Source organism: Nyctibius grandis, chromosome Z, assembly GCF_013368605.1.
Source record: "Nyctibius grandis isolate bNycGra1 chromosome Z, bNycGra1.pri, whole genome shotgun sequence".
Classification (NCBI taxonomy): Eukaryota; Metazoa; Chordata; class Aves; order Nyctibiiformes; family Nyctibiidae; genus Nyctibius; species Nyctibius grandis.
Window position 1 is genome coordinate 60068706 of NC_090695.1, and position 26651 is coordinate 60095356.

A 26651-nucleotide genomic window follows, 5' to 3' on the forward strand; every position below is an offset into this window, starting at 1 on the left:
ACTTTTCTCCAAGAGATTTACTGCAGCAACCTTACAAGAGATTTGTAGCAGGCAATGCTCCATCTGTAGTCTTACATCGTCCATGTGAGAGCCATAATTCTCCTAGAGTGAAATGACAGGAGATCATAATGGCTGATCATGTATTATGATGATACTGTTGCTGCAGGAAGGATTGCACTTGGCTTTCTGTGCCTCCTTTGGGCAACACAAAACTTTCTTACAAAGCTGAAACAAATTACATTTTTCTGGTATCAGTTGGACAACCTACCCCCCCCACATGCAATGGCACTGTCCCAGTTATCTTAGAGAACATTTTCTGAAGAGTGGATTTCTCAGGGGGTAGGATACTGGATATGAAACATTTCAGCTGCAAATTGCAAGCATGATTCTGGCTCAGGCTGATAGCAATGTAATTGTGTGACAGATGTTTCACTTGTGTGAAATGATCTACTCAAACAGTTCTTCATGCACAGGTGTCCAACATCAGAATGAAGTCCAACAGGTATTAGTGCAAAGCAACAAGTTTTAATATAGAAAGGGTATCTACTTTCATTATGGCATGAATGGACTACTGTAGGCAGAAAGCATATGCTTAGAAAGCCATTTTACCAACACACCAAAAGACTATTCTTCTCATGGGTCTTGAACATTAATGATAGCCACCAATGGACAGGACCTCCACTGTACACCTCTGTCCTCTCATCAAGAAGTTACATCTCTAAGAGTACAATGTACTAAAATATTGATTCAGAACTGGGGAAAGAAGATGTCACCCTCCTGATTCATTCAGAAAGCTCTCTGCTGCTCTCTCTTTCCTAGCAGCCTCCAGTTCTTAAATTGAAACAGACCTAACGTGATCAATTTATGGGGCTGCAGCGCAAAGTAGAATCACAGCAGGTTTTCTGACTTTCCCAGTAAGTTCACTGAATTGACCTGTTCCTCTGAGGTCAGATAGGCAGGAAGAAGAAAACCTTAGTTTTAACTTGTGAGAGTTCAGCCTTACTGAGGAGTATGCTACTCAGAGATGAAAAAGCCTGTAAGTATCCTGCCATTCTAATTGCAAAGGAGGATCACTCGTATTCTTTTGCCATGACCAAGTAAAATTCTTAACTGGCAGGATCTTCAAGGTACAAGCTGGAGTTTGTCAGATACAGGTTCAATTCTCTGCTTTGTAACTGGTGTCCTGTGTGACTTGACATGAGCACCCACACTGTAGCTCCCCAGCAGTAAACAAGTGCAATGGCATGGCTGAACTTTTCAGGAGGGTGATGAGTTTCAGGTGGATTCTGAGATACACAAGATAACGGGCCACAGGGCTCTGAGTGGGTCAGTGGGCTTTATCACCACATTGCTCACAGATACGGGCTGACATCCTATTTGCCATGTGTTTGCTGGAATGCCTTCTCGCATTGTACTTCTGTTAGTATTCTGTGGAAATCAGCAGAATCACTCCTAATCCTGCACTGATACACATGCATGAAAGCTAACTGTTCATTTGTTCACTGTGCATGTTATTGAGGGAACATGTGTGATTCTGTATTTAAACAGATTTAAAAAAAACAAAACAAACAAAACAACAAAACAGGAATATTGAAGCTAAGCACACAGGACAGGATTTTTTAAAAATGCTGAGTGGTTGCCAAGCATTTATAGGTGCAGATTTATTGGTAGGTGGAAGAAGTCAGCAGAATGATAATAAGTGGAGTTTGTCTACTAGAAGATGGAGGTGAATACACAGACTGTAACAACACCTTGCCGGCGCAATACTCAATTTTTAGTTTGCATGATGCAACTCTTCCCTTTCATTAACAGCAAGTCCAGGTTTTGACTGCCTCTTGATTGAGCAGTTAGCCCAGTACTGAGCTTGTTTGAAAACTCCATCCCAAAACTCATACTTAAGAACATATCCAAATGGTCTGAATTTTATCTACTGCTATTTTAAAGGTATTTCATTAACATGGAACAGAAGCTATGGATTGTTTTGTACATTGGAAAATCCTTAGGCGTTTAAATATGGGTGCCTAAGGTCAGGATCCTACACCTGGTGAGAAAAGGTAAATATCACACAATTCATGCTTTCTGGAATTTTTCCTTATCTCTTTTTTGTTCTACCCACACTTCCCAGAGTGGAAGCACTCTGGATACAACCTACAATTTACTCAACCCAAGTACTAAAGGCATTTTTGTCATTTTAGAGCCTTCTCTCTGTTGCTGTCTTACTTTCTCAGTATCAGATGGTACTTCAGAAACTCTAACCTATCATTCTGAGTCTAGCAATGAAATAAAAATATAGATAAAGCTCATCCTTCTTGGCTGAGGGGAAAAGAGCAGGCTCAAATCTGTTACAGAAAAAAGCTAGATTCTTATTAACACTAAATCTGGGCAGTCAGATTTGCACTTTAGCAGCTTGTGATGTAACCATGCCTTATAGCAGATGACAATCAGCTTCAGAAAGGGATCCATAAAGCACAATTCAAAAAATGCACCTAGGCATACGTTTAAAGTTCAACTTGTGTACTACTGAATTAAGATTCAGCAATTCCCATTTCAATCCCTTCCAGTTTCTTCCCAAAATACTAATCTGAATAATATAAAAGCAAGTGCAATCACGAATAAGCAAGAACCTTTTAACTTTTCTTCTCCTTTGTGTGACTGGCCAAACAAAGCACAGTTAAACTAACAAAAGCCAGACAGGCACCACTGCTGCTATTACCGCATCCCTGTCAAAAATGCAACTAATTTCCTCGGGCCAGGAGCAGAGATAAGGGCAATTACTCTGGTGATTATTTCTAACACTCAGACTATGTCGGAATACTTTCAACAGTTGTCACATACTTATACTGAACCCCAGTTACCTATGGTACAGCTAGTATGTCTTTACAAGCTTTTCCATAAAGGCTTCCCATGCCAACGAAGGACTGGCATTTTTTAATCACTGTAAAGCTACCATTCCCCTACACAGCTGCACAAAGCTTTTCACTATTGGCTTGAATGCCCTTTTTTAAAGAGTCCACAAATTTGGGGGGCAGAGACTGTGTTTTAATCCATTACTATCCTCTGATAACTGTGCTGAATGTGGTTAGCCTACATGCAAAAAGTAGGAGGCAGGATTTAATTACCATGACAACACTTTGAGGTCCTAAATGAAACACAAGAACTATTTAAAAAAAATGTATTTGGTCTATTTGACAGACCGACTAAATCACATCTATGGCACAGACATCATGCTGTTGTTACCCAAGCAAATGAAAAAGACAAACACTGGGACAAAAGTAAATTCTATAAATGGCAAAACTAAGGAACAGAGAAACTGAAGTGGCATGTCCTAAGTTACACAAGAATAGACTATGGATTTCTTGTTATCTGTTCCTGTGTCAATCAGAAAAGAAACATGCCTCCTAGAGAGTCTTCTTGCAGAACATTTTTTTGATGGTCACACCTCTGAATACGACAGAAATATTTGGATAAAATGAGGTGGAACAATAACGGCCATGTACATGTAAGTGATAAAAAGGTATTTTAACTAGGTGTTACAAAATATGAGAATTGTGATGTTACTTGCCAGTAAACTGAGAAGAGCTAAAAAAAAAAAAAAAGAGTATGATTCACATTTCACCCACATGCCAGTTTTTGTTCTATTTTGGAAGTCTAACAAGTCTCCTCCTCTAATCACAAGGGCTCTTTTGCCTCATTCTGTCTGTCAAAGGAGCATTTTAAATTTAAGTCATTGCAGTGTTATTTCTAATCATGGATATTCTATTACATTGATTGAATTAAACCTGCTTTAGAGTTAAGATTCAGAAAGAAAATATTTTGACTTAAGAGTATCACTTGGTATGTTTAGGCCACGTTCAAACAAAACTGCTGGGCCAGTAAGCTCACCTTAAGAGGGACTGCCAATTTTCGAAGAGAACTCTCTTTCCTTCTAAGAAAAGCTGTCACTTTTGTTGCCACTAAGGGCTACAAGATGCAGCCATGTAGTTACTTCACTGGTTCAGAAGCTCTGAAGGCATTTGTTGTTACCTGCATGGCTTAGCAGCTTAGTCCAGCTTACAAAGACTGAACTTATCAGTTATCATCTTGATGCAGTTCATGAAATCAGCTTTTTGCAGTTATGGAGGCAAACACCTGGAAACAATGACACCTGCATTTGTGCCTCTGGGAAGGCTACGCTTGCCAAAATCACCTGCAAAAATATGGCGATCAGCTGTGAATCCAGGGGAGAGACTCACAGCTTTTGCAATCACTCAAGGCTACCATTTCAGGTGATTGGGTGCTCTCCACCTTGCGCCAATGGCAAGAGCTCGTCTGGAAAATAGGATAAACCACACTAAATGCAATATGAGACACAGGCCTGCCGAGCTGTAGATTTCTCAAGCGTCTCCCACCGGCAAGCAGAGGCACCTCAAGTGCCCTCTCACCTGCAAGTACACGTACTACAAGGCTACGCAAGCAGCTCTTCCCTTCAGGGAGCACCAGCCACGGGCACACCACCCTGCCCGGAGACAGCTCCCCCACGCAGCTCTCCTCAGACTGGGCAGCCCTCTCCTCCCGGCGAAAAACAGGGACGAACGCCTGACCACGCCCGACTCCGGAAAGGCGGCGGCCGCGGCCACGGCCCCAAGGCCGGGCCCGGCCGGGCCGGGCCTGCCGCCCGCCACCGGCCCTGCTGTCGCCGCGGCGACGGGGCAAAGGCGATTGCGCCACCGGAAACCACCCGCGGCGCGCGGGACGGGGCGGAAGCGGGGGCGGAGCCACCCGGCCGGGCAGGTACCCCCCGCGCTGCAGTACCCTGGCCCCGCCCCGCAGGCCCCGCCCGCCGCAGGTCCCGCCCCTTCCCCTCAGCCGCGGCCGCCGCTGCCGTGGGGGGAGGATGAGGGGGCGCCGCGGTGGGGCGGGTGCTGCAGCCGCGCTCGCCTGATCGGGCCCGGCGGCTCCCCGGCGGTCCTCCGCGCCGCCTCGCACTTCGCCGCCGCCCCGGGGTGCGCCGTCGCGGCGGGTGGATGCCCAGCGCCTGCCTGGCGCCTAGCGGGCACCGCCAGGGCAGAGACCCGCGGACGCCATGGGCTGCTGCAGCTCCGCCGCGCAGGTGAGCGGCCCGCGCCCCGCCGGGCCCTGCTGCCTCCCTCCCCTGGCCCTGCTGCCCCCACACGGCTGTGGGACCCCTCCCCAGCTCCGCCCCCGTGCTGTCCCATGGCTGTGCTCCCGCTTATTCCCCCTATAGCCGTGCTATGGTGGCCGTGCATCCCGTCTCACCCCTCACAGCCCTGCTCTTCTATGACTGTGCACCACTTTGCTCCCTCCCACCACCGTAGCCCCGGGCTCCTACGGCTGTGCATCCCCTCGCGTCACCGGCAGCCCCGCTCTCCCGTGGCACCCACTTGCATCCCCCGTAACCAGACCCGCCATGGCTGTGAGCACCTTGCTTTCCCTTGCCCCCGCCGCCCCAACAGCTCTGCTCTCCCGTGACTGAACCCGTGGCTCTCCCCTCCCACAGTCCTGCTCTCTCACGGCTGTGCACCCCTTTGCACCCCACCCCCAGCACTGATGCACTTGCTGCATCGTTTTGCTCCCCTATAGCTCTGCTTTTCCCCGTTATGGCTGTGCACCCCCTTGTTCACTCCCCATAGCCTTGCTCCCACCATGCTATGCACTTCATCCTCCGCATTGCTCTGCAGACTGTTCTGTGTGCTGCTTCCCCTGTGGATCAGCATCATCTTGCCCTTATTTCCTCCAACCCTGCTTTCGCTTTGCAGCCTTTGCCTTACTCTGCTTCAGTCTCCTGCCACGGCTGCAGCTCCATGCCTCCAGCTCTGCCCTGCCATGCCCATACTACCTTGCACCCCTGTCCTGTCGCTCCGCACTCCCTCCTCCCCTCTGCCCTGCCTCGATGCACCTCCCTATACGGCTCTGCACTCCCTCCTCTTCCCTGCAGCTTTTCCTTTGGGGTCCCTACTGCCCCACGCCGGGGAGAGGAGCCATCTCGTGGGAGGAAACGCCGTGTCCAGGGCCTCCCCCACGTCCACTGGCTCTGGAAAGGGAGACGTCCTGATCCCAGCCCCCTTCCCCACTGTATGACCAAGGGTTCAGGTGCCTCCCTGCATCCGTTTCCCTGTCTGTGACTGGCCCCGTGCACATCTCTTATCTCCCAGCTCGGTTTTTCTTTTTCCCCCTCCTCCCTTGCACTCCTTTGCCCTTACTGACTCCTGTTTTTTTCCCCAGAGTGGTGCTGCCAAGCAGGGCACAATCGGGAGCTCCACCCAGTGCTCCAGTTTGCGGCTCTGCTTCCCATTTTAACTTTCACTTTGAACAACACGACCAGGGCTATACTGTTTTTCGCTTGGCTCTGTTCTGAAGACTGTAGGACGAGCGATCATGACTAACGCTATGGCCGTGCCTTGCCTGCATGTAAATGTTAGTTTCCTTTGGCTGCGTCGCTTGCGGTGGCTGAATCCAGCTTCCAGCAGACTGCTTATGTGGGAAAGTCTGTCTCTGCTGTCCCAGATGACTCATCACAGAGATGAGTTTTTGTAGCTTATCCGTTCAGGCAGACTTTTTTCTCTCCTTAATAAGAGCTCTGTCCTTCCAATGCAAAACACTGCAGAGGGCTGTCCAGTTGCAGTGGGGAATATGCTTTCCGTACAGCAAATTTTGCTGCAAAGAGGAAGGCTGTCAGGTTTACGGTGCATGAAGAAATGATTTGAATTTCAGAGAGGGAGATACATGCCAAATGTTAGGGGAAGATTTTTAAATTGTTTGGTCACTGCAGTAGACTGCCGGGGGGATTTCAGAGTCTGTATTGTTTGAGGTTTGCTAAAAAACATAGTAGATAAACATCTGTCAGGAGTGGCTTAAGGAAAGCTTATACAGACTTGGAGCACTGAGAGTGAAGTTGACGTTCTGAAGTAATGTTTTGAAGTCTTTTGCAATCTTATTTTCTGTGACTCCTATCCAAATTGCTTTTCTTAAGTGTTTAATAGGTGCTTCCTAGCTCTTCTTCATGAATTTGAATTGCTGTTTGCTGTAACGTTCTTTTCTTAAATGAAAATGCAGGCTTATTTGTGGGTAATATGAGACCAAAAGCAGATGAAATAGAAGATCAGATGGTTTAAATATCTGGCTTGTTCATAGGTTTCCACTAACTAATTTTGGTTTTCAGTTAAATTTTGTGTTCCACCGTCAGGGCACATGATGTTAATAGTACACTACTGAACCTTTAATTTGGTTTCCTTATGTATGCCAAGATGTGGTACAATAATTGAGCTTTGTATCCCATATATGTAGCTGAAGTATAAAAAATGGTTGTTTATTTAATTCCTTAGCCATGAGCAATTGTGTCTCTCCTCAGGAAATCCAAATCAAAGGGTACTTGCTGAATATTTTATCAGCAACAGTTTTGTCTGGTATATCGATTGCAGAAACCTTGCTGCCAACAGTACAGCATTACATTAATGCCTAATGGCTGCCGTATCCTCTCTTTTATCATTAACAATAAATGTGTTCCTCATCTACCATTGTCTTTATACTTCCCCCTCTTGTATTTCCTCTTAAGCTTTCCTTGAGCAGGAATCCATCAGACATTCCTTCATGTTGCCTCACTTCTTGTTTCTCCCCGTGTAGCTTCATCTTAGTCTTTGACATACAGTCTCTCTTCTTATCTTGACTCCTCACCCTCATTTCTTATGACTTTGTTTTTCAAGTTGGTTTCTCATTAAGTTTATTCTTCAGCTCTCTAGCCTATTTGATCTTCATCTGCTAATCCTCATTTCTGTTTCTGGGAGAAGTGATTACTTCTGTTTTGATTTTGCCGACCATCTTATCTGATTACTGCATCTCCAAGTCCCTTTCTCATGACTGCCACCTCCTCATCTCATTTATGATAATGCACCTACCTGTGACTGGTTGTGGAACCAGGCAGATTTCTTTGACGTCTTCCTAACTCTCATTTCATACTCAATTATCCTTTTTTTTTCTCCCCCCAATGCATTTCCTAGTTTGTTTGCTTTGCAGGCCGCCTAGAGCTCTGCCTTAGGCTTTTTCGTGTATCTCCTCCCCTGCAGAATCTAAAGGTGTCCAGAGAAAAACTGATTAGAACTGGCATGTTTACCTTTCCTCAGCACTCTTGCCTGCTACCTACAGTGATGGATTCTTGTGTTTGCTCTCTGCTTTTTCTGCCTTTAACTGCTTAGCCTTAACCCCAAAGCCCCATTCATTCAATTTTTCTGTTTTAACTCCAAATTTCTGTTTTTTTACGTCTTGCTGCCATCTTATTCCCCTCCTAATTTTATTCTGAGGTATTGTCCTCCATCCTTAAGATGGACAGTCAACTCTAGTCTGCTTTCCTTCTTTTCCAAACTCCTGGAACAGAAAAATTTATGTTTGTTGTTGTACATTCTCCCCTCTTTCTTGGTATTAAATTCCTTCCAATCCAGTTTCTGTGCTCTGCTGAAATTAACTTCATTAAGATCTCTATAGGCTCCTTCTGGCCAAGTTGAGAGGATTCCCTTCTTTGACCTCTGCTGCTTTCGATACTGTCTGTAATCCTCTACAGTTTGGTGTCTTATTCTCCCTGGGCTTCTGTAATACTGCCTGCTTGTTATTCTTCACTACCTTCTACTCTCCGATTATTGTTTCTTCTTCTCAACTGCCATCTGCACTTGTACTTCCAGGGTTTTTTCCCCCTTTTGTTAATTTACCTCCAATTCTACCAGATTTTTCACCTTGAACTGCTTTGAGTAGTGGTAATTTAAATTTAATACAGCCAGACTAGGCTTTCTTCCAGTTGTGCTCATTCTTTCCTGTTAATCCACTGCTGTTTTGCCTGTTGAGGTGCTTCAATCTGGAATACTTCTTTCCAGCTTTTGTTTTTTTTCAATTTCAGTCTTATTCCATGCTCGCTTGAAGTTCTTTCACTTTCCCTGGTGTAGTATTTTCTGTGATCTGCACTTGTTCTTTATCGTTACAGCCAGAGTTCTTGTTTACCTGTTGTTCCTTTTCGGTGTCACAACTGTGTCATCCTCTTTGTTTCTTTAGGCGATCATGCTATCTCTACTTATTTAGGTGGATTTTGCTGTATTTTTTGTGCTTACTGTCTCTTGACTCTCACCATCGTGAAGCTTGAGCTTGTTGGGCAAACCTTGTGCGATGTCAGCTACACTTTACAGTTGGCTTAGAGCAGTCTATGTACTCTTCATTAATTATCATGACCAGATCCTCCTAACACTTCTTTGAACTGTAGTTGTTTGGCCAAAGTGTGCTGACATATATGAGATTAAAACCTTGTAAAGGACAGGAGAAAAAAAAAAAACAAACAAACCTCTGTGTATCTCCTGTCTTGCAGTGCTGCTGGTTGTCAATATCTTCATGCTGTTTCAGCCCACTGACCACCCTTGCCATATCTTTATGATGAGCTTCTCAAGATGGGTGCTTCTGTCTAGGTGCGTCTAGGTGCATCTCCTTCATCATGGATCTGCTGTGCAACACAGCTTAAAATTTTTACTCATTTTTGATACAGATAGTTTTCTTGTGCTGTTTTGGAAGTGATCTCTTCCTGTATGTTGAGATCGTTTGAGCGAATGGTGCTGAAGCTCTGAGTTGATAAATTAATCAAATTTCTTTCAAATCTTTAGTTTCCTTGAAGAAGAAAAATGAATTTTGCAGTCAAGTGGTAATCCTCTCTTCCCTTTCTTTGCATTCTTCTTCATCAGTGGTATTTTGTGCTTTCTCACAGTATTAGTCCATTATAAAACTGGATTTGCAGGAGATGTTGGAGTTCATAGCTCCCATGTCACCATAACTGTTAAGACTGTGCTGTAGGGTCTGTTTCATTGAAGTAATCCGTACAGGTTTTCTATTTTTTTTGTGTGGGTTTTTTTAGGGAAGCAAGCTTACTTTATGGTATAGCTCAGATTGATCCACTAATGTGGTTTATAGCACAACTCCCCAAAGTCTGCATTGTAATATCTGTGGGGCGACAGAAATTCGTAGTTCTTGAAAGGGAACACAAGCGGTGGGGAGAAGAGGACCTTAAACTGTTTTCTCTTGGGGTAGTTGTGATACAGAATCCATTCTCCCTTCCCGCTCTTCTGCAGTTGAAGTGTCTGATTGTAGTTAACAGGCATTTGCTTTGGCAGGATGTTATAGGAAACAAGACAACCTATTGAGGTCTTAGTGTTTGTGTTGGGTCGGGTAATACTGTGTTTTATCCTTACAGCTTTGTATGTTACTGGCTTAATCTAAGATACATGTGACAGGAGCTTGAAATCTTGCTGGAAATTGGAGGCATGACTGGGATAAACAAAGCACCTGTTATTCTTTGTGGTTTTAGTGGTGGCCTTGCTGTTCACAAGGCTTCGTATTATAAGACGAAATGAAGACAGATCATGCATCAACTTTCCCTTAAGCACCTGCTGTCAAAACAACACAGAAAAAATGTGGAGTTCCTAACTTTAAAAAAAATTTTGTAGTTCGGGTGAAACATCTCTTCTGAGCTGTTACAGAAAACGGATCATTAATTGTACTTCAGCCATAGCTTCAGTTGTCAGCGGTTCTTGCAGTCAAACGTCTGAATATAAGGAGCATCAAACCAAGTCCGTTTCCTTGTGGGTGTGGGTACTATTACAGAAAACCAGCTGAATAATAGTGTTGATGGGCAGAAACAGAATGAGTTGTGAATTCTACTTCCAGGAGCTAGAAATCTTGATTTCCCTTTCAACACATTGACAGTAGATGAAGCTTCCATTCTAGCCTCTGGCAAGGAGATATAGTATGAAGTGTACAAGCAGGATCCAAGAACAGCGCTAATGAGTCAGGCATCTCATGAAGTTGTTGACTACTTTTTTGTATTTCTGGTCTGTTAGGTCTATTCAGTTTCTGTGAAGCATCAGGTGTCCTTTTACAAATGCTGTCACAAGCGACTGTGCAAATAATTCCTTTTGATCTTAGTTGAAATATTTCTTTCTATACTATGTAGCTACTTGTTAGTGCTCTTTCCAATTCATTGAGTTTTTCCCATTGAGGACTAGCTCCTTCTGAAGTTCAGACTGTCTTTCAGTTGTGTCACATCTTAAAAGTTTTAAGTTGCACATTATTTCCTTTACTTTGCCAGGTAACTCAAAGACTGACTTTTTTTTTTTCACGAAATGATAGTTTGATTTAAGAACAAGCGTGGGACACGGCATCCTTACAAGACAATTTTTTTGTAAAGTGAGAAGAGTTTTGGAAAAGATTATCTTGCATTGTTAATAGTGAATGCTAAACCCAAAGCTTATGTTATTGTAATCTAATTGGCATTTAGAATGCTGTCAGCCATTGGACTTTTAGGTCAGTAATTGTAAGGGTATATTCAGTATCATTCGACTGACTGCTTTTGTTTCTCTTATGAAGAAATGACAATGTTTGTTACTCCTTGAAGATGTCAACTGTCTTTATGCCGTTTACTCCAGAGGCGAGCTCTGCACTAACTGTGCATGTCTCTTTCTCCATTGGGCTGACTGTAATTTTTGTTCCTTTGAACTTACCTCAGCGGTTTCTTTTGTGAAAAACAAAACTTGTAAACCAACTTGACAAGAAACTGTGTCTTTGTTATTTTTCATTTGAATCTTTCTCACTTAAAGGAGCTGTTGGAAAATTGTGTAAATCTTATGCTTTGCTTCTAAAAATGGCTATGCAGTGTTGCCAGGTGATTTCTACCTGCTGACTAAACTGATTGCTAATTTTTTCCTCTGTTTGATGAAACTATACTGAGAGGTTTTTTTGTGTATAAATTTTAGAGACCAAGTATGTGTTGGTGAATTTATAATAGGGTTCTTTTAGGTCTTGCAGCGACTTTAAAGTTTAACAGATTTATGAAGTAAATAAATTCCATTGTGTTGACTGGCCTTCTGTCCCTAGGCCCCCTCTTTTTTTGTTTTGTTTTGGTTTGGTTTTTTTTTTAAATCTTCTAGATAAGCAAATTTCTAATATGGAGTAAAAGTGTACGATTGTATGACAACAGCTACAAGAACATTTGTATACATATTTGAGAAGAGAGAGGAGTCAACTTCATTTTGAAGTTCAGCTTTACTGTTCTAAGATTAATTTTCTCTGCTTTAATATGATTTCAACAGCCAGTGTGCAGTGCACTGCAAGAATAGGAGATGATTGCAGTGTATAGGAAAGCTGAGATTCCATACTGCATTTTACATGCTAGTTTCTAGTTGTTGCTATTTTAAGCAGTAGTATTGCTAGAATATGGTGGAGAGTCACAGCAAAGCAGAACATGGTGACTTGTGTGTGATATCCTCTCATAATAAATGTGATGTAGTTAAGCAGCTGTTTACAGCAGAAGTGAACTCTAGCCTGTTTTGGTATGTGTTTTGTGTTTTTTTGTTTTTTGTTGGTTTTGGTTTTTTTTTTAATTGAAACCACTCTTGCTGCTCTCCAGTTACATTGTTTGGCTGAGGAAGAGACCTCTGAATGCATATTCAGAGCCATAGAAACAGAACAGGAAACCCACTGAAGCATTTTGTTCAAGGTCATGATAACCATGTTCTGGGCATGTTTTGTCAGACTCTCCCTAGTTTGCTATGAAAAACTGCGGAATAATTGCCTACTTGTAAGAAAGTATGCTTATATAATAAGCTAAGGGCTTGACATATATTTTCCTTTCCATTCTCCTCCCACCCGTTCTATAAATCAGATAGCCTTCTTAGCGTTGGTTCCTATTAATCTAATACGCTTTCAATGTCCTCAAGCACTGCCCTCTTATTGTAATCCGGAGTGGTTTTCTTTCTTATTATACCAGAATTTTGGACCTGTAAGTCAAGATTTTATATTTGAGAAGCTATGTTAGCTTGCTTTTTTCACCCAAAAAACCCAGTAAGCTTTTCTGATCTTCATTAGAGAAAACTGGGGGAAAAAAGGGTTCTGAGAAGCTTTTATTATGCTGATGACATCCTTTAAATGTGACTGACTATGGCTATTGGCTTCTTAATTTCCAATATAGCTCTGTCTTTCGGCTTTTGTATGCAGTGATATGGAAGAATGCACATGGCCAATGTGTGCAGCGGTTAGTTCACAGTGTTAAGCGTAGTGCTACAAGGACCGTGTTTGTGTTGACACATGCAAATAGGAGCCTCTAACCTTGCAGAACCCTCAACCAAATAGGCCTTTGCCTTCGAAAAGGAGGAAGCTCTTCTCTAAGAATTGTAAATGCAATGCAAAAATACATGATTTTATGATTTTCAGTTGACAAACCTGGATGAATGTAGGATGCATTTTGAAAAATACTTAGCAAACTGCTGTGAATGTCATCTAGTAAGTGGCAACATCGTTGTTTTTCACAGCAGTGCTGTGCAGGCCACGAGCTGTTAAAGAGCTGTGATGTTTTTGTCTTGAATTCTGGCTTTAGATACTTTAAAAGGGTGAAAAAAAACTTTTAGGGAAAATTACTCATCACACACCAGGAGAGTGCAAAGAACAAGGGCAGTGTTTTCTGTGGAATGTCGTTCGTCTTCTGTGGAGAACACTAATTGGGGAGTCCTGCTGCAGTTTTTTTACTTCTGCGAATGTCATGTTGTGATAAAGATAACACATTTGGAAGCAAAGTGTGTGTTGTAGTTGGAAAATGTTTTGCTAGTCCAAAATTTGAAAATATTTTGTGATTTGAGACTTGCAGTCTCGTAGTAAGGATAAAATCTGAGAATCTGTTAAACAGGTTGAAGTACAAGTAGAAAATTCAATGTGATGAATTAACTTGGTAGGTGCAAAATATCATCAAAAATTTGTTGGTTTTTTTTTTTCATGACTGATTTTTATTAATGATTAAGAACCATGGAAGTACCAAACATGCTTTGAAATGGATATTTCAATCCCCTCGAAAATATTACTGTGGTATTTTTAAAAAGTGTCCTTGTTTATTGCTGCTTTCAAATGAATGATGTGTAATGAAGAAAAGAAACAAGAACTAAATACTTTGGGGGTTAAAAACTGGGCTTCTGTCAGCAGATGGCCTTCTTTCTAAACTTCAAAGTCTCAGCAGATGTGCTGATCATGTCAGCTCTTTATTTAATCAGCTGTGTTATGTTTCAAGATAAATATTTAAGTTGTAGACTGAGGTGGAAGCATGTAATAAAGGAGTTTTAGAAGCAATGTTTAATATGAGTTGACTGAAAAGAATGAGTGGAAGATGATATACAACACAGCATATGTCAGTTTTGTAAGTGAAGTCTTCCAGTATGAGTTTTCAGGGTAAACATCTTTATATTACACCATTAATAATGTTGTAATGCTGTCTTATGTGCTCTCAGTTTTGTTTACATTATATTGAAAACTCATAAATACTGTGTGCGGAGTATAAGAACATTAGTGAAACAGGAGGTGTGTACACATTGAATTGGTGTTGTGCTTAGTCTCTGAAGAGAGGCAAAGTATAAATTAATTACCCTGTGCTGGCCAACTTAAAGCAGTATTACATCTCTAGAAAACTTTTCCTAGCAGGAACTCTGAGTTTCATATTAATAAAGAGCAGATGCATCTTTTCGGTGGACAAGGCCTCGGAGAACAAGTGATGATGTGGAGTTACGGGGCAAATAAGGACGTAGGTGCTTTTATATAAAGTACTGGCACGTGGCCCTGAGTAAAATCCAAAAGCATGACTAACGCCTGCTTTGCAGTAAATTGAAAAATAAAGCATTTTGGAATGTGGTTGAAGCAGAAGTTCCACAAAAAATGGGTGTTGCACACGACCGTGATTTGCATGTTCTGTAACGCAGTCCCTTTTGGAATGGCCCAGCGGCATCTGGCTTGTTATCCAGAGTCTGGTGTCTTCCTGGAGGGCACTTACAGGCAACAGTCTGTATGGTTTTCTGTTCTCTTTAGAGACAACTGCCACTTGTAGCTGTAATAGTGTTACAGTGACAAGCTCACTTTCCCCTGGAAGTGGGAGACCTCGCTTCAGTTCTGTACGCCTGGGGGAATTCAAGTCTCTGCCTCCCAGGAGAATGATACACAGGCTCTTTGGAGTACGAGCAATACTGCTCTTCCCCAGAGGTCTACACTACATCTACATTAAGAATTTTTTTGTGTATTCATGGAGATATTTTTATTGATACAGCATGGTTCATTGTTACAGAGAACTGGTAATAAAGCAAAAGTCTGGGTTTGCTGGTGCATGTTCCTCCTCTAATAATGGAGGCATACCAATAATTTGGTGTATAATAAAGTAGGTTTATTGCGAACTTGAGAGAATTGTCTGAATTTGTGATAAACTGCTGTAAGTTGCTGCTTGGTGCTTTACCTGAGCACCTGTAGGTCATACCCAGGAAGTCTGTAGGTAATGGTGAGCGTTTTAACTAGGGCAGCTTCACACAGCGTCCCTAGGCTTCACGGTGCAGTAACTAAGGGTTTTCTATAAAAAATTGTGAGTTAGTTGATGAAGTCATGAATTGAAGATAGTTTTAACACTTAAAGACTTTGTTTTGGACACTTAAACAGAGTGCATTCACCACTTGGAAGATTTTAAATAGAGAGAGAGTTTACTTGTGTTGCTGCTTTTGTTTTCTCAGAAGTGAATGTGTGTGGGGGAGTGTGATTTTGGGGGGGGAGGTTGTTTTCTGGGGCTTCTTTAGGAACAATGTCATCCCATCTTCAGAGTAATAGAAAGTCCTAGAATAATTACAGACTTCATTCTCACTAGAGGTAACACACACAGACCTTCATTTCGGCATTGTCAGGGACTCTAGGCTCTGTTCTTTGTGAAGGTGCTAGAAAATGTTCGTGTCTTTTCCCTCCCTCTCAGTATGAATTCCTTTATGCAGTATCTTTAACAGCTTAATAGTTGCCTAATGCTTTTGTTTGAAAATGTGAAACAATTTGCTAGATTTTAATTTTATATTCTGATGTTTTACGTACTTGTTCAGACCAGTAATTGTCTACTAAGTTGGTACGTATGCAGAGAAATGCTCTGTTTTTCATGCAATAATTACTGACTCATGTTTATAGTGAGAGACCCTCAGTATACACCTGTAATTGGTATCATGGATATTTTAACCACTTTGTGGTCAAAATGTAGTTCAGATGCACCATGCTGGTCATCTTACTCACTGCAGGTTAACATTCATAATGAAAAGAGAGAAATGGCTGGTTACTTCATTTGATGTCAAAATGGCTGCAGCTGCTTATGGAATAGGGGACTTGTGTCTTGGTTTTAGGGGTTAGAGTGGTCTAGAAACATCCTAAACTATTAATGTTCAGGATCAGGACTCATCTCCTCTTCCTCTTTAGGCTCTAGAATTAGGACCTGTTCAGAAGTGCAAGAAATTTCATTAGGACAATATACAGATGCTGCTAGCTTTTCTCTTAAAAAGCTGAATAGTGTAGAACAGCGTGCCGTGTCTTGGACAGAAAAATGCCGTGCTCTTTGGTAAACTGGAGAATTACATTCTTGCAGTGGAAACATTTTGGCAAACTAGTAAATTATGGTTCTGCTTTTTCATAGGTAGCATGCTTCGTGGTGAAGGCCAGCACATGATTGGGGCTATTCTTTAGCTTGTAAAGACAGCTCCTTAAATGGTCATTGAGAAATGCTGACAAACGGTTCAAGAACTGTGCTTTTGGCAGGGTGGGGATGTTTCAATAGCGTGTGAAGCTGTAGTTGTAAACTTCACAGGACAGCTTCTGGACTCAATGGCTTTTTGGTAGCAACCTCTTTAACCTGGCTTGCCCGTTTCCCAAGGGGAACTCAGGAGCAGACCATGCCTTACATGTTATTTTGTGGTGCGCACAGTATTGCAATGGACCCACCACTTCTGAAGCATTGAACTTGCATTGTAGGTGTAAAATGACTGTATTGTATACTCATTGTGCTATTGGAATAAGCTGAATGCTATTCATATAGTCAGTTGAATCTCTGGTACTTTATCAGAACCAGCCTTCCTTTTCGGAAAGGTAGATTCTGCAGGACACAATGGCAATTTCCCACTAAAGATCCCGGTCGGGATCAGTACCCTTCTTTGCCTTTGAGCGCTGTTTATTAATGCTACGTGTACACTGTGGCTGGCTGTCTGCTATGTAGATAGAGAGCTACACAGCCGTTTCTAATTCCTTGATTTACACATAAAAACAGCAGTCGTTTCTATTTACTCTCCTATACTGAGATACAGTCGCATATACTCTGAATCCAGGTGTTACACCAAGACGATAAAACAACAGAGAATTTAAAGGAGATGTAGTTAGATTAATGTCGTTCTTAGGATGAGGTTTTATAACAAATGATCTTAAACCACCACATCAGTAATAATATGTCTGAGGAATTTTAAAAGTACGATAAAAACTGTCCTTTCATTAAAAAGAAAGAAACCTGAAATACTTGCAAACCAAATTTTTCCATACCTTCTTATCGTTATTGAAACTGGTTAGAAATTATAACAATGGATATTCCAAGTTTTTCTATAGTGACTCTCTGCAGAGCGAAACAATTAAAGCTATATGAAAAGTTCATTTATGTAATCCTTTTTTAGTAGTTTAAACTACTGTTAACTTAGGTTTTAAAAAAAATATTTTGCACAGATTACACACATTTCATTCCTTCAGGAAACTACTTTTTCTCCCTCAAGTAACTAATAATCATTGATCTGACTTTGGCAGTGATAGCTAATTCAGCAGTGATAGTTGATTCAAAGCTGTTGTGTTCCTGTGAGCTTAATGGAAGACTGAGGTCAAACTGCTGCTGCAGAGAAAGGGGCTGTGACAACAGCTGAGTTATTCTTAAATATCAGAGAACCTAAATGTGAAGAAAAAGATCAGGAATTGTTTCCACTGCGTGAAGAACTCTGATCAGAACTTGCCCTTTGTTAGGTATCAGAGGATCTGATTGTACTATGCAGAAAGTCCAAAGGAAATCAATCTTAACTAGTTCCATGGCTTCTAGAACTATCGATTTGGTTTTTAGCTGGGTTTTATGCTTAAAAACCAAAATAAACACGTATCCTGCTAAAAAGAATAGTCATAGACACTATTTTGGGGAGCAAGCTGGAGTTTAGATATTCAGGCATACCAGTGTCTGTAACTGACAGCCTAATGCAACAGTTCTGTGGAAGATGGCATCTTAAGTTTTCTTAAATTTTGTAAATGCTTATAAGGAGGATATATTTGTAAAGGGTTTGCAGTTGCTGTGGTGATTGAGATATTAAAAACTTGGAAGGTGGGTATAATATAGAAGGGAGACTATGTACTCATACATACCCATGTATGAGTACAAGCTGGGGACAGACCTGTTGGAGAGCAGTGTAGGGGAAAGGGACCTGGGGGTCCTAGTGGACAGCAGGATGACCATGAGCCAGCAGTGTGCCCTTGTGGCCAATAAGGCCAATGGCATCCTGGGGTGTATTAGAAGGGGTGTGGTTAGCAGGTCGAGAGAGGTTCTCCTCCCCCTCTCCTCTGCCCTGGTGAGGCCGCATCTGGAATATTGTGTCCAGTTCTGGGCCCCTCAGTTCAAGAAGGACAGGGAACTGCTAGAGAGAGTCCAGCGCAGAGCCACGAAGATGATTAAGGGAGTGGAACATCTCCCTTATGAGGAGAGGCTGAGGGAGCTGGGTCTCTTTAGCTTAGAGAAGAGGAGACTGAGGGGTGACCTCATTAATGTTCTTAAATATGTAAAGGGCAAGTGTCAAGAGGATGGAGCCAGGCTCTTCTCAGTGACATCCCTTGACAGGACAAGGGGCAATGGGTGCAAGCTGGAACACAGGAGTTTCCACATAAATATGAGGAAAAACTTCTTTACGGTGAGGGTGACCGAACACTGGAACAGGCTGCCCAGAGAGGTTGTGGAGTCTCCTTCTCTGGAGACATTCAAAACCCGCCTGGACGCGTTCCTGTGTGATATGGTCTAGGTAATCCTGCCCCGGCGGGGGGATTGGACTAGATGATCTTTTGAGGTCCCTTCCAATCCATAACATTCTGTGATTCTGTGATTCTGTGACTAAGGGCCAGAAGAGGTAAAAAAATTCAGTATGTGTTGGTGAGGAGAGAGTAGTGGATGGATTTATTTTGTGAACTTGAGAAAGGTCAAACAATTAATGAATGTAAATGGTGATAGCAGTGGTGAAGTTACCATGCACTAGGTCTCTGTCTGGCAGTACTTGTAACCCACCAGCTGAACCAACAGAAGTTTCAGAAATCATTAGTAGTCTGAAAAGTCACATCCTTAAAGCATGGTATGATCTGTTAAGGGGGGAATGGGCCAAATGCTAAAGTGCCTGAGTATGCTAGGATCTGAAAAACTTTGTAAATTGAGGCCTGATTGTTTAGATGGATGAGTCAAAATGCCATGTCTTGTATTCAGTATTCAACAGAAAAAAAAGTGACCATTTCTAAGTGTCGAAAATATGAAAGCTTATTCTTAATGCCTGCAAATGGAAAACGGGATGTTTTGCAACAGCATCGTGTGTTAGAACCAGGTTGAAACAAAAAGGAAACTAAAACAAAAGAATTGATTGCTTTTTAAGAGGGAATGTCAAAATGATTCATGTGCATCTCTCTATACAATCTATTTCAACTTTCTTTCTTATTTTCTCTTTTGACTTGATGTGAAACTGATTTATACCCAATGCTGAAGTAGAAGAATATTGGATCACTATGTTTTATCTGCATGTAAAGTTTCATTTAGTGTTACTTACAAGTAGGGGTGATGAACAGTTTGTCCTGGCTGTGGACCTTCTAGGACTTTGGAGCACCTGCACTTGGAAGCCTTCTCTTGAGCCATGTAGCTGGTATATCATGAAGTTTAACTCAGTTTGACCTTGCTGGCTGTGAATATTGCTTTAAAATTTTGTCTCATATTGGCTTTCTTAACACCGTGTATGGTAGTCCTGGAGTTAGATTAGTAGTCTGGAAGATTGATGATGTCTAGACTGATGACTTACTAGATGACTAGTAAATCTTCGTATGGGATTTTGATGGGACATCCTTCATCCTGGGTCTCTTCTGAGGCTTGTTTTGGACTGAAAAATGTGAGGGTTGTATTTGTTTGTTATGTTTTGGTTTTATTTTTTGTCCTTAACTACCCGAATGAAGCTATGCATTCTTACAACCTGTGTGTTTGTATGCAAATCGGAATTGTTCTATACTCTTCAGTTGCTAGCTTAAACTCACTAGTGAAAATAAAGCCTGGAGTCTAACCTCTCCCTGCATCTCCTTTTCATTCAGTGGATGCTACTCAGGCCAGTTACTCACTGGGTTGTCCTTAATTCAGCCCATCTGTCTCAGCAATAGCTTCATTTTCTTCCTGAAACATGTGATCTGATCACCACAAGACTTTAAGATTTCTTTCAGCTGCCTTTCTCATTGTGTTGCAGCATCCTCTGTTGATGGCAAATTCCATCTTTATCCTGATCTTATTCACATCTTTGCTGCTTACCCACAGCTTGATTATTCATATATATAATACTGCAGATGTTCTTTACTTGGCTTCTTGCTTCAGTCACATCACTCCCGAATTGTACATTGCATAAGACATTCTGTGTTCAAAAAAATTCTCTGCAATTCCTTGCATTTATAGTCTTCTGCTGACATGTCATATTTTCACACTTTCTTGTGTGGTTATGTGTGTGTTGTATTCTGTTTGATGACGGTGAGTGCTTGTATGGTAGCATCTTGTACACCTGTTACAGGTAACAGTGAAAGTGGTAACCATTGGTTCTGTGCTATGCTCGTACCTGTAAAGTATATTACAGTATGCAGGAGAGGTGTAAATTCAGACCTGCTATGTGGTGCTGCAAAGGTATGTTTTGGAATTGGCAGGGAGAAGGAAATCTGGACGGTGGGGTTCTGTATTTGTTTTGAAGTGACTGCATGCAATGAATACCAAGAAAATGTCCTCGTTTTATTTTGTGCTTGCATACAAGTACTTACTCTCTTGAGACCGCCTAGCTCTGAATTCAACTAAAAAAACCATCTGATGCTGGCATTCTTCACACTTCTCTTCTGCAAGAGAAAGCCTAACATTAGATGTTCAGCTTTCTAGGTGTGGAATTAATAAGACCCAATTGTAAGGTGGTGCTGCACCCAGCAGTTCTGATGTGGTTTTGAGAAGCATTGAGCTTGCTAAGTTTTTTGCAAAATGGATAGATGTAAACTTCTGAACACACCCATTTGGGTTCTTGAGTAAATAACTCTTAGGATCAGCGCAGAAGAGCTGTTACGGGTAGAAGCGTTCCCAACATGCAAGTTTGTCTTGGAGAGACAAGCTCTTTTGCCTGCTTTCCACTCTGACAGAGCTCCTGTTTCTCTGTGCTGTCATAACAGTAATCCTATGCTTTGTTAATGGCAAGAATATTCATTGATAGCGTAGTGTAAATTATAAAAGCTCCATGTAAGAGAAAACTTAAAATTAATCATATTATTTCAAAAAATTTTGTTTTCCAGCTTATCTAGCTTTCTTACATCAGCAAATATTGAAGGCTCTTAGTCTGTTGGGAGGAAAAGCTGAAATCAGTAGAAGTGGTGATTTAAGATTGCAGGCAAAGCATATCTGCTAAAATTTTATGGTATTTCAGTTACAATGGAGACAAAGCATAGTTTCCAGACTGCAGAACAAACAACATTTGTTACACCTTATGTTGACCATAGATTAAAAATCTGTGTTGCCCAAGCGTGAATATCCAGGTCTTAATAAACATCTAAGGGTGCAGAGTGGACAGGGAGTAGTCACTAGGGAGGTGTGGACACCAACATCAAAGATGAGGATGAAGGGCTGTGAAGCTATGGAAGAAGATTCAGTGGGAATCCTGAGTACAAGGAAGCAACTGAGAAGAAAACAGCAGATAGATACTGGCAGCTGTCTGGGGTTGTAGCACAATCTGGAGAGAAGAAAGATTGAACAGCCTTCTGGAGAAAGGTGTTATTCTAAAGATGTATAATTTCATACCATGTTAGTATGCTGAGTGGTTAAATTGAGGGTTGGTGAGTATCTAGTGCCTTTTGAGTTGCCTCCAAGGGTACTTTTTGTTTAAAATGTCTTCCTTTTTATTTTTTTTTAAATTTTTATTATGTTTTGGAGAAGAGTAAAGACTGTGGACACAGAATTGATTCCTCTATGCATTGTACCATGGCATTTGAAGTTTCTTTTTGACGTATAAATTGCAGTCCGCTTAGTAAATAAGATGGATTACTTATGGTAACTGTAACAAGTCAGACAACTTGAATCTTTGCCAGACCTGTCCCAGAGGATGTCCAGTGGCTTTAAAAAATCCTATTAAAAGATTTTATTTGCAGATGGTGCAAAGAGGATAAAAAAAAGAAAACAACAAAAGAAACAAACCATACCACACGGCATATCTTACTGCTGCCTCTTTTGTCAAGGGCAGCTTACTCTTCAGGTGCAGCTATAACTGAAATTTCTCTCTGCTGTTTGTTAAAAAGAAAAAGAAAAAAAAAAAGTAAATCTCTAAAGAGTCCAGAGTTCTTGGTGTGGATTTAGGAATAGGAAGCATGAAGCTTTACATATTTTATGCAATTATGATTATGCTAATTATAACAATATAAATGTCACGATCTTGTTGTAAATGTTAAGTTTGAATAGTGTGTTAGTTTTAAGTGTGAACCACCAGAATCAGGAGACCGTTTTGTTGAATGAGTTTAGTAGAGTGCATAATGTGACCTTTTAGCACCTCTCACTACTGATTATTGAGTAAAATAAAAAGTTTGACTGTTCAGAACTCAGAGTGAATTTACGCAGTTTGAATTGACAATATAACAGCTGTAAGTGGAACTTCCTTAACAGGAGATTGCAAAAATATCATCAAATTCCCTAATGCAAAGCGAGACTACTTGGAAAACTGTGTTTTTTGAAGCATGGTGCATGCAGGTTTTCATTTATATGGTATCCAGTTTGTAGTTTCCTAATGCTGTTATTTGTAAAGGTTGCTTTGCTTGTGAATTAGCAAAAAACAACATAATGAATACCAAAAAAACAACTTGCTGGTATCATAAGTTACATGCTATAGCTTTTTTTGATAAAAATCTGCAAAAATACAAGCCGGAGGTAAAAGCTATTGATATTTTCTCAGCCATTCTGTTTTAATTCAGTGCAGACATTTGCTACCTTGTCAACAAAGTCTTGAAGATGCTTCAGGGTCTTGAGAGGAAAAAGAAATTCAAAATTTGCATAGGTTACACCTTCTGCTCTGTCTCTGAAGAGAGCAGTTCTGTATTCTCCCTATATCAATCTCCTTTTCTTTGTAAAGTATGAAAACAATGTGTGCATTTTTTGGGTCTTAGTAGGCATATGTGGACAGTTAGTACTTGGGTACTGATTGAAAAAGCTTGTGTGTGCAACTGTGTATTTTTAAAAGTAGATAACCGAATTCTGATATGGTGGGTAGTTTTGTGCTACAGTCAATGTTCATTCTTTTCTTAAAATCATTCTCTTAAAAACATTTTGCCTAGATGGTAAAATGACTGTTTTTAACAGACTTTAATTACCTTAGCAGTGTATACACACCTGAGTAATTTCACCTCCTGAGCAGCAAACTATTTGAATTGCTTACGACTTCCTCTTTATAATTTGCAATAGAGCCTCCATCACTGAGTGTTTCAACCTTTAAGCACAGGACTTTCCTTTCTGGCACCCAGGCAACACTGACTAGGGATTTCTTTGCTGAAATGTTAAGCTCAGCTGCCTCTTGGCAGGTAGAGAACTGCTCCTTTAACAGCAAATTATTACCTCCTCTACCTCCTCCGTACTTGTTAAATATGCCAATAGTGTTTTAAAAATTAGGAGCTTTTGAAAAATTTAACCTTTTATCCTTCTTGGAAAGTGGATTACTGGAAGGTGGCCGTGGAAGGCGCAATAGCAGATATTGTTGATTCCATGCTGTTAGCTTCTCTTTTATGTTAATAAAAAATAAGTGAAAATATCCTGTTTCACAGATAAATACCTGTAAATTCCTGGATAAACTGTCGATCAGGCTTCCAGTGGAGGCACTTCTTCTGAAGTGTCTTTCATGAGCCTTACTGTTTAAGTTTTTTGGCCAAGTTACTTCAGCTATATCAGAATTTAAAGATAATTCTTGCTGTATGTTAATGCCCTGGAGAATAGTTTTCAACCTTTTTCTATTATGAGCAGAGGACAATTAAACAAGAGTTGTTAACCTCATCTCTCTCTTCTCACCACAAGAGCTCCAAGCGAGAGTGGAAGCCTCTGGAGGACCACAGCTGCACAGATGTACCATGGCTACTCTTATTCATTCTCTTCTGCGTAGGAATGGTGAGTAAAACTCAAAGGATTCTGTGAATGTCATATTGTTGACGAGTTTGCATTCATTAGAAAAAGGTTTTAAAACTCTTAATTAACTTAGTCACTGGATAATATCAGGGTATACTGGCATGGGATCTGTCAGCTGTGGAACAGAAATGGGTAGTATGTACACATCAGAGGCCTTTGGTAGGGATCCATAATTTATTGCTTGTGACAGTTTTTGCTCCAGCTCTGTTCCCCTGAAACTCCACTTTCATTTGTTAGTGATTTTCATCATGGCAAGCTATCACTAGACTCATGTTCCTTATGGGACTGTGGATGTCCCAGAAATGATAGCTCTGAGTCAGGTAAACAGTTCTGTGAATCACAGTAAACTTTTTGCTGAGAAACAAAGATTGTGAATATCAAACAGTTGACTGTTTTCTTCTTGGATGCTTAGTAGAAGCACCTACTATTAACAACCCCATTACTCATAGTAAGAGTTTTCTTTACAAGTTATCCCAGCTTTGTCCTGGGTGATGAAACCATCACCTTGCTCAAGATAACCTCACGACACTGTGCTTTTTGTATTAAAAACCAAACAAACCCCTAGACCTGCAGATTAGTGAAAACTAGAAATACACTTCTTTTCATCTGTTGTTTCATGGACCTAAGTATGCTGTTCTTCCTAAACAGAGAATGTCTGTCACTGTCTTGTACTGCCGTGTTGCAAGTAGTAGCCTTCAGGAGTTTGGGAGTTCTGTGCTGTCGGCTTTCTTTTCTACTGTCCCTTGGCATCTGGTCTTTGAAATTATTCCATTGAAAAATTTCTTTTTCTTTCCCCAAAGTGTTTGTCACTGGTTGCAAAGATAATTTTTTGTTTAAATCATATGAATTATATTCTCACTGTAACATGTCAATATCTTAAAATCTTAAAAAGCACAGTACTTCCTGAAACAAGCAGGTCTTTTTGTGTGATTATTTTTTTCCTGCTTTCTTTGATGTTCCCTGGTTACTCAGTGTATACCTACCTGTTTCCCCCAGTTATAAATTAGTTGGCTGCGGGTTAGTGTCCCAGATTCTCCTATCTAAGCAATATAATATACAGAGCAATTATCATATTGGGTCAAACACTCTGTTAGTTACTGTTCTAGGGGACTTCACTTGAAGTACCGTGATGGGTCAGGAGGGCATCCCCACACTGTTGTAAGTTAGATTAGATGGGGGAGGAACTGCATGATTTCACTTACCCAGTGTGTAGGGTAAAAATTCTTGAACCAGCCAAGAACCTGAGTACTATTGCATGTAAAATGGATGCTAGTATGTCCTTTACAGAATAGTAAGGGATCCAAGGAGTGCTGGAAATCAGCTTTAATTATTACTTGTGGTAGCTTTTTGATCACTTTGCACTTGTTTTTCACTTTAGAATATTAAGTCTATAAGTGCATTAGTGCATTGGCTAGAGAAAGATAATGACCAACTTGTTGTCTGGAATTTCTCTATAGGGATAGCCTGTCCGTCAGAGGAGGTCACTCTATTGTAACTTCAGACCTTTGAAACCATTCACACTTCTAACTGTTCCATGGTGACTTCATTACCTGTTGTCATCATCTCATCTGATCCTGTTGGTGCCATGTGTTGCTCCATGCATTTGTCTCAGCTGTTTACTCTGCATCCTCTTCTCAAATCTTAGCTTGCCTTATCTGTAAAAACAATTCATTTTTGGTAGCAGAATGAGCTGATGGTTCACTTCTCCCTGTCAGTGGTGTTGCTAGAGAACTAATGATTCTTTTGGGCCAGTCTCCTGTTCATATCATTGCTGCCTTGACCTTTGCTAGTGAAATATCTCTGAAAGCTCACAACAAGACCTGCCTGACACTGGATATTTTCCACATTACTCTGAGTAATTTTGCATTCTTTTGCTCTGTGTCTGTTTCTTTCCTGCATTTGAACCCAGCATCTGGAACCATAGTGGCCTTGACCTGGTCACTTGCTTTAGAGGATTTCCTTAAAAGGAACTTGCATCAGATAAGCCTCTTCATTCTAGCTCATCTTCAAAAGCACATAATTTGAAGGAGGAAAATAAAATGTTAAAGCAAGAAAATCTAGAGTGTCTGGAGTCTTCTAAGATGCATACTCCAAGTTGACAACTCCAGCTCTGCTTGTAGTTCTCCTTCACTGCCTGCCCTTGGCCTCCTTTCTGCTTCATGCATGACTTGCTGACAATATGACTGTCAGAAAAACACCTACAAGATTCTTAATGCTGCTTTTATAATATGCAGTGTTAGACATCTGAATCCTCTTTTTGTCTTGCATTTCATTTTATAATTGCACAACAGTTCTCTGTGAATGGTCCATGTCTTTCCTTTTTCAGTCTGAAAGAATTTTAAAAAACCCTCTGCTTAGAAACAAATGAATTAAAATGACTTTTCCCAGC

The 26651-nt window shown here is 41.1% G+C and overlaps 1 protein-coding gene and 1 long non-coding RNA gene across 4 annotated transcripts in view; one reads left to right on the forward strand and one right to left on the reverse strand.

The window, feature by feature from the left end:
• The window catches only part of LOC137676477 (uncharacterized), a 51140-nt gene extending 46469 nt beyond the window's left edge, over positions 1 to 4671 (reverse strand). The window contains exons 1-2 of one of the 2 annotated variants that reach the window (XR_011050089.1): positions 4422 to 4671; positions 3883 to 4128 (exon numbers count right to left, since the gene is read on the reverse strand). This is a non-coding gene — a long non-coding RNA (uncharacterized lncRNA). The remainder of the gene's footprint in view (positions 1 to 3882; positions 4129 to 4421) is intronic. The other variant, XR_011050088.1, reaches the window with a different exon arrangement.
• Positions 4672 to 4931: 260 nt separating this feature from the next.
• Positions 4932 to 26651, forward strand: part of SLC44A1 (solute carrier family 44 member 1) — an 84932-nt gene continuing 63212 nt past the window's right edge. For both annotated transcript variants that reach the window (XM_068423859.1, XM_068423858.1), the window contains exons 1-2: positions 4932 to 5089; positions 24155 to 24244. In XM_068423859.1, coding sequence (XP_068279960.1) covers positions 5063 to 5089; positions 24155 to 24244 — 117 coding nt within the window. In that variant the 5' untranslated portion in view covers positions 4932 to 5062. The remainder of the gene's footprint in view (positions 5090 to 24154; positions 24245 to 26651) is intronic.